At 38.0% G+C, this 12693-nt stretch overlaps 1 protein-coding gene across 1 annotated transcript in view; it reads right to left on the bottom strand.

Moving 5' to 3' along the window:
- The window catches only part of LOC144694267 (uncharacterized), a 134866-nt gene extending 129603 nt beyond the window's left edge, over positions 1-5263 (bottom strand). The window contains exons 1-4 of the mRNA XM_078564609.1: positions 5239-5263; positions 1417-1515; positions 934-1041; positions 140-238 (exon numbers count right to left, since the gene is read on the bottom strand). Of these exons, the coding sequence (XP_078420735.1) occupies positions 140-238; positions 934-1041; positions 1417-1515; positions 5239-5263 (331 nt within the window). The remainder of the gene's footprint in view (positions 1-139; positions 239-933; positions 1042-1416; positions 1516-5238) is intronic.
- Between the last annotated feature and the right edge of the window lie 7430 nt (positions 5264-12693).

Genomic DNA, 12693 nt, shown 5'->3' with positions numbered 1-12693 from the left:
TGGGTTGTTTTCATTTTTGAGTTTACAACATACCAGTGACGATCACTGGTTTCATTTTGTCTTCAGAAAGAAGTTTTAATCAACATTTGTAATTTATCCCACCAATAACATTGGATTACTAGATTGTAACAGATTATACCTGTTGATTCTGGTGTTGTAGTTGCTGGGGAAGTGATCACAGTAGTGATTGCCTCTGCTGAAGTGCTTCCTTCCGAGATTCCAGAAGATGTCCCATATTCTAATCATAGAAATGTCAATAAACAGTTTCAAACTTGTGCAGGTATCATCATAAATTGTAAAAAATGGACAAGAATGTTACTGAATTGAACTGAATCTGTTTGACCAATGCATTGTTCACGAGAACAATGGTAATGCAATTATATAGTTTGCATCTAAAGTGATGGAGATGCTTATATTTTCCACTGAAGGAGCTTCCATGATATATGATGCACGATATCAAGTTTCAATAAACGTTGAGCATCTTGTCAAAGTTGTCTGTCAAGTGACTAGTTATATACATTATTAGGAAAAATAAGGATATCGCTGCATGAGTGTGTTTATTGATTTTGTTTAGGCATTAAATATTGATTGAAAAAGTGACTGTAGATGTTGTGACAAGAAGCACAAACACACCTGTGATTTCTGAGTTTCCATTCATTCCATGATATAGGAAAAAGAGACTTGAACAATTGAAAAGATTCAAACGTGTTGATAGATCTGCCGATGTCCGGAATATTGATGGTTAAACCGATATTATGGTAATAGAAATGGAAGGGTATTCAGAGACAAGGCATCGTGAAAACCGAGATGACCTTTGCAATACTGAAAGGTATTGATTACAATGGTCAAGGTAAGAATTGCCTGCTGCTTGTTTAAAATATGATTTATCAGAGTGAAGGTTAAACATTGACAATTGGCTGGCATTTTAAATACCTGTTGTTTCACTTGTTGAGGCTAAAGCGTTTGAAGATGTGGTTACAGTCGTAGATGGGACTGTTGAGATGCTTTCTTCTGATGTTGAAGGTGATGATGATGGCGTAGCTGTTGATGTTAAAAGAGTTGTCAGTTAAATAAAACAATAATGCTCCGATTGATAAGTTCAATAATATGAATGAACAATCATGATTGACATGAGAATAGTGGATTCGTTTGGTCCTTATTATGGGACTGTTCAGGATCTCAATGTTAAGCACGACACTTTGTATGTTAAATAGGAGGTTACAAGACTTTTTTCCATTTACTATAATGTGTGCCATTACAGGGAGTGTAGACTTGGCTGGGTTGTTTTCATTATTGAGTTTACAACATACCAGTGGCCATCACTAGTTGCAATTGGTTTTCGGAAAGAAGTTTTAATCAACATCTGTAATTTATCCCACCAATAATATTGGATTGCTAGATTGCAACAGATTATACCTGTTGATTCTGGTATTGTAGTTGCTGGGGAAGTGGTCACAGTAGTGATTGCCTCTGTTGAAGTGCTTCCTTCCGAGATTCCAGAAGATGTCACATATTCTAATCATAGAAATGTCAGCAATCAGTGTAAAACCCATACGGGTATCACCATAAATTGTAAAAATGCATAACAATGTCACTAAATTGAACTGAATTTGTTTGACCAATGCACTATTCACAAGAACAATGATAATGCAATCACATTGTTTGCATCGAAAGTGAATGAGATGCTTATATTTTGCCACTGAAGGAGCTTCTATGGTATATGATGCATAATATCAAGTTTCAATAATCTTTGAGTTCTAGAAATGGCAGTTGCTGGGGTGAAGTGCTTCACCTGTGGGATGTGGGAAATCTGTGCCGCTTCAAGTGTCCCAGACAACTACATCTGCAAGAAGTGTAACCAATTGCAGCTCCTCCCAGACCGGGAGATAGTGCAGCTGAACTCGTGGCTGAAGAGTTGGTGTAGGAGGGAGGGTTTCCGATATCTGGATCAGTGGGATCTCTTCCGGGGCAGCTGGGACCTGTACAAGAAGGACAGGTTGCATCTAAACTGGAGGGGCACCAATATTCTGGCTGCGAGGTTTGCTAGTGTCACTCAGGAGGGTTTAAACTAGTATGGCAGGGGGGTGGGAACCAGAGCAATAGATCAGCAGGTAAAATAAATGACTGGGAACCAGTGAATATGGCCAGTAGGACTAAGAAGAAGGGCAGGCAGGGAGAAATTACTGAACACAGTGAGACTGGGGGTCTGAAATGCATTTGTTTCAATGCAAGAAGTATAATGCGAGAAGTATAACAGGCAAGGCAGATGAGCTTTGAGCTTGGATTAGTACTTGGGACTATGATGTTATTGCTATTACAGAGACTTGGTTGAAGGATGGACAGGATTGGCAGATAAACGTTCTAGGATTTAGATGTTTCAGGCAGGATAGAGAGGGATGTAGAAGAGGTGGGGGAGTTGCACTGCTGGTTAAGGAGAATATCACAGCTGTACGACAGGAGGACACCTCGTTGGGCTCATGCAGCGAGGCAATATGGGTAGAGCTCCGGAATAGGAAGAGTGCAGTCACAATGTTGGGGGTTTACTATAGGCCTCCCAATTGCCGGCGGGAGATTGAGGAACAGTTATGTAGGCAGATTTTGGAAAGATGTAAAAGCAATAGGGTTGTTGTGGTGGGTGATTTTAACTTTCCCTATATTGACTGGGAATCACTTAGTGCTAGGGGTTTGGATGGTGCAGAATTTGTAAGGTGCATCCAGGAGGGCTTCCTGAGACAATATGTAAATAGTCCAACTAGAGAAGGGGCAATACTGGATCTGGTATTAGGGAATGAACCCGGCCAGTGGGTCGAAGTTTCAGTAGGGGAGCATTTTGGGAAAAGTGACCATAATTCAGTAAGTTTCAAGGTACTGGTGGATAAGGATAACAAGAGTCCTCGGGTTAAGGTGCTTAATTGGGGGAAGGCTAATTATAACAATATTAGGCAGGAACTGAGGAATCTAGACTGGAGGCGGATGTTTGAGGGCAGATCAACAACTGACATGTGGGGGGCTTTCAAACGTCAGTTGATAAGAACTCAGGACCGGCATGTTCCTGCTAGGATGAAGGATAAGCATGGCAAGTTTCAAGAACCTTGGATAACGAAGGATATTGTGAGATTAGCCAAAAAGAAAAGGGAAGCATTCGTAAGGGCTAGAAGACTGGGAACAGATGAAGCCCGTGGAGAATATAAAGAAAGTAGGAAGAAACTTAAGCAAAGAGTCAGGAGGGCTAAAAGGGGTCATGAAAAATCACTGGCAACCAGGATTAAGGAAAATCCCAAGGCCTTTTATACATATGTAAAAGGCAAGAGGGTAGCCAGGGAAAGGGTAGGCCCACTCAGGAACAGAGGTGGGAATCTGTGTGTGGAGCCAGAAGAAATGGGAGAGATACTAAATGAATACTTCTCATCAGTATTCACCAAAGAGAAGGACTTAGCGGTCGATTTGTCTAGGAAAGAGTGTGTAGATAGCCTGGATCATGTTGAGATCAAAAAAGAGGTGTTAGGCGTCTTGAAGAATATTAAGGTGGATAAGTCCCCAGGGCCAGATGGGATCTACCCCAGAGTACTGAGGGAGGCAAGGGAGGAGATTGCTGGGGCCTTGACAGAAATCTGTATCCTCACTGGCTACGGGTGAGGTCCCAGAGGACTGGAGAAAGGCCAATGTTGTTCCATTGTTTAAGAAGGGTAGCAGGGATAATCCAGGAAATTACAAGCCAGTGAGCCTTATGTCAGTGGTAGGGAAATTATTGGAGAAGATTCTTCGTGACAGGATTTACTACCATTTGGAAGCAAATGGGCATATTAGTGAGAGGCAGCATGGTTTTGTGAAGGGGAGATCGTGTCTCACTAACTTGATCGAGTTTTTCGAGGAAGTGACAAAGATGATCGACGATGGAAGGGCAGTGGATATTTTTTACATGGATTTCAGTAAGGTCCCTCATTGCAGACTGGTACAGAAGGTAAAGTCGCATGGGATCAGAGGTGAGTGGCAAGATGGATACAGAATTGGCTTGGTCATAGAAGACAGAGAGTAGCAGTGGAAGGGTGCTTTTCTGAATGGAGAGCTGTGACTAGTGGAGTTCCGCAGGGATCAGTGCTGGGACCTTTGCTGTTTGTAGTATACCTAAATGATTTGGAGGAAAATGTAACTGGGCTAATTAGTAAGTTTGCAGACGACCCTAAGGTTGGAGGAGTTGCAGATAGTGAAGAGGATTGTCAAAGGATACAATGGGATATAGATCGGTTGGAGACTTGGGCGGAGAAATGGCAGATGGAGTTTAATCCGGGCAAATGCGAGATAATGCATTTTGGAAGGTCTAATACAGGCAGGAATTATACAGTAAATGACAGAACCCTTAAGTGCATTGACGGGCAAAGGGATCTGGGTGTACAGGTCCACAGGTCACTGAAAGTGGCAACGCAGGTGGATAAGGCAGTCAGGAAGGCATATGGCATGCTTGCCTTCATTGGCAGGGGCATTGAGTATAAAAGCTGGGAAGTCATGCTGCAGCTGTATAGAACCTTGGTTAGGCCACACTTGGAATATTGCGTGCAATTCTGGTCGCCACATTACCAGGAGGATATGGAGGTGTTGGAGAGGGTGCAGAGGAGGTTTACCAGAATGCTGCCTGGTCTGGAGCTTATTAGCTATGATGAGAGGTTGGAGAAACTCGAATTGTTCTCACTAGAGCGACGGAGATTGAGGGGCGACTTGATAGAAGTTTACAAAATTATGAGTGGCATGGACAGAGTAGATGGTTAAAAGCTCTTTCCCAGGGTGGAAGAGTAAATTACTAGGGGACATAGATTTAAGGTGAGAGGAGAAAACTATAGAGGAGATGTGCGAGGCAAATTTTTTATGCAGAGGGTAGTGAGTGTCTGGAATTCGCTGCCAGAGGAGGTGGTGGAAGCAGATACGATAATGGTGTTTAAGAGGCAGCTTGACAAATACATGAATAGGATGGGAATAGAAGGATACAGACCCCAGAAGTGCAAAATGTTTTAGTTGACAGGCAATATGATTGGCGCAGGCTTGGAGGGCCTAAGGGCCTGTTCCTGTGCTGTACTTTTGTTTGTTCTTTGTTCTTGTCAAAGTTGTTTGTCATGAGACTAGTTACAACCCTTATTAGAAAGAATAGGAAAATCGTTGCATGAGTGTGTTTATTGATTTCGTTTAGGCATCAAATATTGATTGAAGAAGTGACTGTAGGTGTTGTGACAAGAAGCACAAACACACCTGTGATTTCTGAGTTTCCATTCATTCTGTGAGATAGGAATAAGTGAATTGAAAATTTGAGAAGATTCAAACATGTTGATAGATCTGCAGATACCCAGAATATTGATGGCTAAACAGATGTTATGGTAATAGAAATGTAAGGGTATTCAGAGAGAAGGAATCGTGAAAACCAAGATGGCCTTTGCAATACTGAAAAATATTGATTGCAATGGTCAAGGTAAGAATTGTTTGCTGCTTGTTTAAAATATGATTTATCAGAGTGAAGGTTGAACATTGACAATTGGATAGATCTGCAGATGTCTGGAATATTGATAGATAAACATTGATATGATGGTAGCAGAAATGTTTCGGTGTTCAGAGAGAAGGAATAGTGAAAACCAAGATGGCCTTTAAAATACTAAAAAATAAAATTTTGAGTGCAATGGACAAGTAAGACTTTTCTGCTGCTTTGTTAAAGTTTGATTTATCAGAGTGAAGGTTGAACATTGACAACTGGGTAGCATTTTAAATACCTGTTGTTTCACTTGTTGAGGCTAAAGTGGTTGAATATGGTGTTACTGTCATAGATGGGGCTGTTGAGCTGCTTTCTTCTGATGTTGAAGGTGATGATGATGATGCAGCTGTTGAGGTGAAAAGAGTTGTGAGCTAAAAAATCATTTGATCCAGCTGATTGCATGATAAGTCTATCAAATGATGAAGATAACTTCAATGATATGAAGGGTATTCATTATGAGACTGTGCCTGATCTCACATTTAAGCACTACACATTGCATTTTAAGCAGTTGTTACAAGACTTATTTCTATTTATCATAAGGTTTACTTTTACAGGGAGCATAAACTTGGCTGGTTGCTTCTCATTCTTCAGTTCACAAAATACCAGTGAAGATCATTGGTTGTATTTAGTTTTCTGAAACAAGGTATTGTAATTCATGCAATCAATAATATTGGATTGCTAGATTGCAATAGATTATACCTGTTGATTCTGGTGTTGTAGTTGCTGGGGAAGAGGCCACACTAGTGATGGCCTCTGTTGAAGTGCTCCCTTCCGAGGTTCCAGACGATGTCCCGTATCCTAATCATGGAAATGTCAGTAATCAGTAAAAAGCTCTTATACGTATCGTCATAAAATGTGTAAAATAAACTACAATGTCACTGAATTGAGCTGAAAATGTTGATCAATGCTTTCTTCAGGGCAAGAATGAGTAGAAATTCATATAGTTTGCATTTGAAATGAATGAGTTGCTTATATTTGGCCACTGAAGGAGCTTTATTGATAGATGATGCACCATATCAAGTTTCAATGAACTTTAACAACTCGTCAAAGTTGTCTGTCATGAGACAAGTTACATCCATTATTAAGAAAAATAAGAATATTGCTGCGTAAGCGTATTTACTGATTTTGTTTTGGGTCAAATATTGATTGGAGAAGTGACTGTAGCTGTTGTGACAAGAAGCACAATCACACCTGTGATTTCTGAGTTTCTATTCATTCTGTGAGGTAGGAAAAAGAGAATTGAAAATTTGAAAAGATTCAAAACAAGTTGATAGATTTGCATATGTCCGGAATATGGAAGGGTATTCAGAGACAAGGCATCGTGAAAACTGAAGATGTCAATAAACATTGTAAAACCCACACAGGTATCATCATAAATTGTAAAAAATGAACAACAATGTCACTGAATTGAACAGAATATATTTGACCAATGCATTGTTCATGAGAACAATGATAACGCAATCATATAGTTTGCACCTAAAGTGAAGGAGATGCTAATATTTTCCAACTGAAGGAGCTCCCATGATATATGCTACACGATATCCCGTTTCTATAAATGTTGAGCACCTTGGCAAAGACTAGCTATATCCATTTTTAGGAAAAATAAGAATATCGCTGTGTGAGTTTGTTTATTGATTTTGTTGAGGCATCAAATATTGGTTGAAGAAGTGACTGTAGGATTTGTGACAAGAAGCACAATCACACCTGTGATTTCTGAATTCTGATTTCATTATGTGGGTTAGGAATAAGTGACTAAACGTAAAACGTAAAAATTTAAAAGTCAAAGTAAAAATAAAAGTAAAAGTCAAAGTAAAAATTTGAAAGGAATTCAAACATATTGATAGATCTGCAAATGTGCAGAATATTAATAGATAAACATTGATATGATGGCAGTAGAATTGTTTTGGTGTTCAGAAAGAAGGAATAGTGAAAAACAAGATGGCCTTTGCAATACTGAAAAATATTGATTGCAATGGTCAATAAAGACTTGCCTGCTGCTTGTTTAAATTTGATTTATCAGAGCGAAGGTTGAACATTGACAATTGGGTAGCTTTTTAAATACCTGTTGTTTCACTTGTTGAGGCTAAAGAGGTTGAAGATGTTATCTGTGTAGTTGGGGCTGTTGAGGCGCTTTCTTCTGATGTGGAAGGTGATGATGATGATGTAGCTGTTGAGGTGAAAAGAACTGTAAGCGAAAAAAACGTTTGATCCAATTGATTGCACTATAAAGCTACCAAATGGTAAAGATAATTTCAATGACATGAATGAACAAAAATGATTGACATGAGAATCGTGTATTGGTTTGGTAGCCATGAATGTACCTGATCTCACATTTAAGCACTACACATTGCATTTTAAGTAGATTGTTGCAATGCCTATTTCTATTGATTTATAAGGTTTACATTTACAGGGAGTATAAGCTTTGGCTGGTTTCTTTTCTTTCTTCAGTTTACAAAGTACCAATGAAGATCGTTGGTTGTATTTTGTTTTCTGAAACAAGGTATTGTAATTCATGCAATCAATAATATTGGATTGCTAGATTGTAATAGATTATACCTGTTGATTCTGGTGTCGTAGTTGCTGGGGAAGTGGTCACAGTAGTGATGGCCTTTGTTGAAGTGCTTCCTTCCGAGGTTCCAGAAGATGTCCCATGTTCTAATCATTGAAATGTCAGCCATCAGTGCAAAGCTCTTATATATATTGTCTTAATACGTGTAAAATACAACAATATCACTGAACTGAGCTGAAAATGTTTGATCAATGCTTTCTTCAGGAGAACAATGAATAGAAAATCATATAGTTTGTAATTGACATGAATGAGTTGCTTATATTTGGTCACTGTACAAGCTTCATTGATAGATGATGCACCATAGCAATTTTTAATGAATTTTGACACTTTGTCAAAGTTATCTGTCATGAGACAAGTTACATCCCTTATTAGGGAAAATAAGAATATTGCTTCATAAGCGTGTTTACTGATTTGTTTTTGGGTCAAATATTGATTGGAGAAGTGACTGTAGATGTTGTGACAAGAAGCACAATCACATCTGTGATTTCTGAGTTTCAATTCATTCTGTGAGATAGGAAAAAGAGACATTTAAACTTGAAAAGATTTCAAACATGTTGACAGATCTGCAGATGTCCGGAATATTGATGGCTAAACCGATATTATGGTAATAGAAATGGAAGGGTATTCAGAGACAAAGCATCGTGAAAACCGAGATGACCTTTGCAATACTGAAAGGTATTGATTACAATGGTCAAGGTAAGAATGGTCTGCCGCTTATTTAAAATATGATTTATCAGAGTGAAGGTTAAACATCGACAATTGGCTGGCATTTTAATTACCTGTTGTTTCACTTGTTGAGGCTAAAATGGCTGCAGATGTGGTTACAGTCATAGGTGGGGCTGTTGAGGTGCTGTCTTCTGATGTTGAAGGTGATGATGATGGTGTAGCTGTTGATGTTAAAAGAGTTGTCAGTGAAAGAAAGCAATAATGCTCCTGTTGATGGCAGCAATGCAGGAAGATAAGTTCAATGACATGAATGAACAAACATGACTGACGTTAAAACAGTGAATTGGTTTGGTACTTATTTTGAGACTGCGCCAATCTCAAGGTTAAGCAGTACACATTGTATTTTCAAGTCGGTTGTTACTATCCTTATTTCTATTTACTATAAGCTGTACCATTACAGGGAATATATACTTGGCTGGGTTGTTTTCATTTTTGTGTTTACAACGTACCAGTAACCGTCCTTGGTTTCATTTTGTTTTCGGAAAGAAGTTTTAATCAACATCTGTAATTTATCCCACCAATAATATTGGATTGTTAGATTGCAACAGATTATACCTGTTGATTCTGGTGTTGTCGTTGCTTGGGAAGTGATCACAGTAGTGATGGCCTCTGTTGATGTGCTTCCATCCGAGGTTCCAGAAGATGTCCCATATTCTAATCATAGAAATGTCAATAAACAGTGTAAAACCCACACGGGTATCATTATAAATTGTAAAAAATAAACAACAATGTCACTGAATTGAACTGAATCCGTTTGACCAATGCATTGTTCATGAGAACAATGATAATGCAATCATATAGTTTGCATCTAAAGTGAAGGAGATGCTTATATTTTCCAACTGAAGGAGCTTCCATGATATATGATGCACGATATCACGTTGCTATAAACGTTGAGCACCTTGGCAAAGACTAGCTATATCCATTTTTAGGAAAAATAAGAATATCGCTGTGAGAGTGTGTTTATTGATTTTGTTTAGGCATCAAATATTGATTGATGAAGTGAGAGTAGGTGTTGTGACAAGAGGCACAATCACACCTGTGATTTCTGAGTTGCTATTCATTCTGTGAGTTAGGAATAAGGGACTTGAAAATTTGAAAGGAATCCAAACACGTGGATAGATCTGCAGATGTCTGGAATATTGATAGATAAACATTGATATGATGGTAGCAGAAATGTTTCGGTGTTGAGAGAGAAGGAATAGTGAAAAACAAGATGGCCTTTAAAATACTAAAAAATAAAATTTTGAGTGCAATGGTCAAGTAAGACTTTTCTGCTGCTTTGTTAAAGTTTGATTTATCAGAGTGAAGGTTGAACATTGACAATTGGGTAGCATTTTAAATACCTGTTGTTTCACTTGTTGAGGCTAAAGTGGTTGAATATGGTGTTACTGTCGTAGATGGGGCTGTTGAGCTGCTTTCTTCTGATGTTGAAGGTGATGATGATGATGTAGCTGTTGAGGTGAAAAGAGTTGTGAGCTAAAAATCATTTGATCCAGCTGATTGCATGATAAGTCTATCAAATGATGAAGATAACTTCAATGATATGAAGGGTATTCATTATGAGACTGTGCCTGATCTCACATTTAAGCACTACACATTGCATTTTAAGCAGTTGTTACAAGATTTATTTCTATTTATCATAAGGTTTACTTTTACAGGGAGCATAAACTTGGATGGTTGCTTCTCATTCTTCAGTTCACAAAATACCAGTGAAGATCATTGGTTGTATTTAGTTTTCTGAAACAAGGTATTGTAATTCATGCAATCAATAATATTGGATTGATAGATTGCAATAGATTATACCTGTTGATTCTGGTGTTGTAGTTGCTGGGGAAGAGGCCACACTAGTGATGGCCTCTGTTGAAGTGCTTCCTTCCGAGGTTCCAGACGATGTCCCGTATCCTAATCATGGAAATGTCAATAAACAGTGTAAATCCCACACAGTAATCATCATAAATTGTGAAAAATGAACAACAATGTCACTGAACTGAACTGAATCTATTTGACCAATGCATTGTTCATGAGGATAATGATAATGTAATCATATGGTTTGCATCTAAAGTGAAGGAGGTGCTTGTATTTTCCCACTGAAGAAGCTTCCATGATATATGATGCATGATACCACGTTTCAATAAACGTTGAGCACCTTGGCAAAGCTGTCGATCATGAGACTACTTATATCCATTTTTAGGAAAAATAAGAATATCGCTGCATGAGTGTGTTTATTGATTTTGTTTAGGCATCAAATATTGATTGAAGAAGTGACTGTAGGATTTGTGACAAAAAGCACAATTACACCTATGATTTCTGAGTTTCTATTCATTCTGTGAGTTAGGGATAAGTGATTTGAAAATTTGAAAGGAATTCAAACATGTTGATAGATCTGTAGACGTCCGGAATATTGATAGTTAAACTGATATTATGGCAGTAGAAATGTAAGGGTACTCAGAGATAAGGAATAGTGAAAACCAAGATGGCCTTTACAATACAGAAAATTATTGATTGCAATGCTCAAGTAAGACTTATCTGCTGCTTTTTAAAATTTGATTTATCAGAGTGAAGTTTAAACATTGACAATTAAACATCAGCAAATAAGGATAGGCATTTTAAATACCTGTTGTTTCACTTGTTGAGGCTAAAGCGGTTGAAGATGTTACCGTTGTAGATGGGGCTATTGAGGTGCTTTCTTCTGATGTTGAAGGTGATGATGATGATGTAGCTGTTGAGGTGAAAAGAGTTGTGAGCTAACAAAAACATTTAATCCAGTTCATTGCGCTATAAGGCTGTCAAATGATGAAGATAATTTCAATGACATGAATAAACAAAAATGATTGACATGAAAATGGTGTATTGGTTTGGTATTAATTATGAGACTGTGCCTGATCTTATATTTAAGCACTACACGTTGCATTTTAAGCAGGTTGTTACAAAACTTATTTCTATTTATCATAAGGTTTACTTTTACAGGGAGCATAAACTTGGCTGGTTTCTTTTCATTCTTCAGTTTACAAAATACCAGTGAAGATCATTGATTGTATTTAGTTTTCGGAAACAAGGTATTGTAATTCATGCATTCAATAATATTGGATTGCTAGATTGCAATAGATTATACCTGTTGATTCTGGTGTTGTAGTTGCTGGGGAAGTGGTCACAGTGGTGACTGCCTCTGTTGAAGTACTTCCTTCCGAGGTTCCAGAAGATGTCCCATCTTCTAATCATAGAAATGTCAGTAATCAGTGCAAAGCTCTTATACGTATCGTCATAAAATGTGTAAAATAAACTACAATGTTACTGAACTGAGCTGAAAATGTTTGATCAATGCTTTCTTCAGGGGAACAATGAGTGGAAATTCATATAGTTTGCATTTGAAATGAATGAGTTGCTTATATTTGGCCACTGAAGGAGCTTTATTGATAGATGATGCACCATATCAAGTTTCAATGAACTTTAACAACTCGTCAAAGTTGTCTGTCATGAGACAAGTTACAACCATTATTAGGGAAAATAAGAATATTGCTGCGTAAGCGTATTTACTGATTTTGTTTTGGGTCAAATATTGATTGGAGAAGTGACTGTAGCTGTTGTGACAAGAAGCACAATCACACCTGTGATTTCTGAGTTTCTATTCATTCTGTGAGGTAGGAAAAAGACAATTGAAAATTTGAAAAGAATTCAAACATGTTGATAGGTCTGCATATGTCTGGAATATTGATGGCTAAACCAATATTATGGGAATAGAAATGGAAGGGTATTCAGAGACAAGGCATCGTGAAAACTGAGATGACCTTTGCAATATTGAAAGGTATTTGATTACAATGGTCAAGGTAAGAATTGTCTGCTGTTTATTTAAAATATGATTTATCAGAGTGAAGGTTAAACATTGACA

This window comes from Cetorhinus maximus, chromosome 19 (genome assembly GCF_964194155.1).
Source record: "Cetorhinus maximus chromosome 19, sCetMax3.hap1.1, whole genome shotgun sequence".
NCBI lineage: Eukaryota > Metazoa > Chordata > Chondrichthyes > Lamniformes > Cetorhinidae > Cetorhinus > Cetorhinus maximus.
The sequence above is the reverse complement of the archived record's forward strand: the minus strand, read 5'-3'. Positions and strand labels throughout refer to the sequence as shown.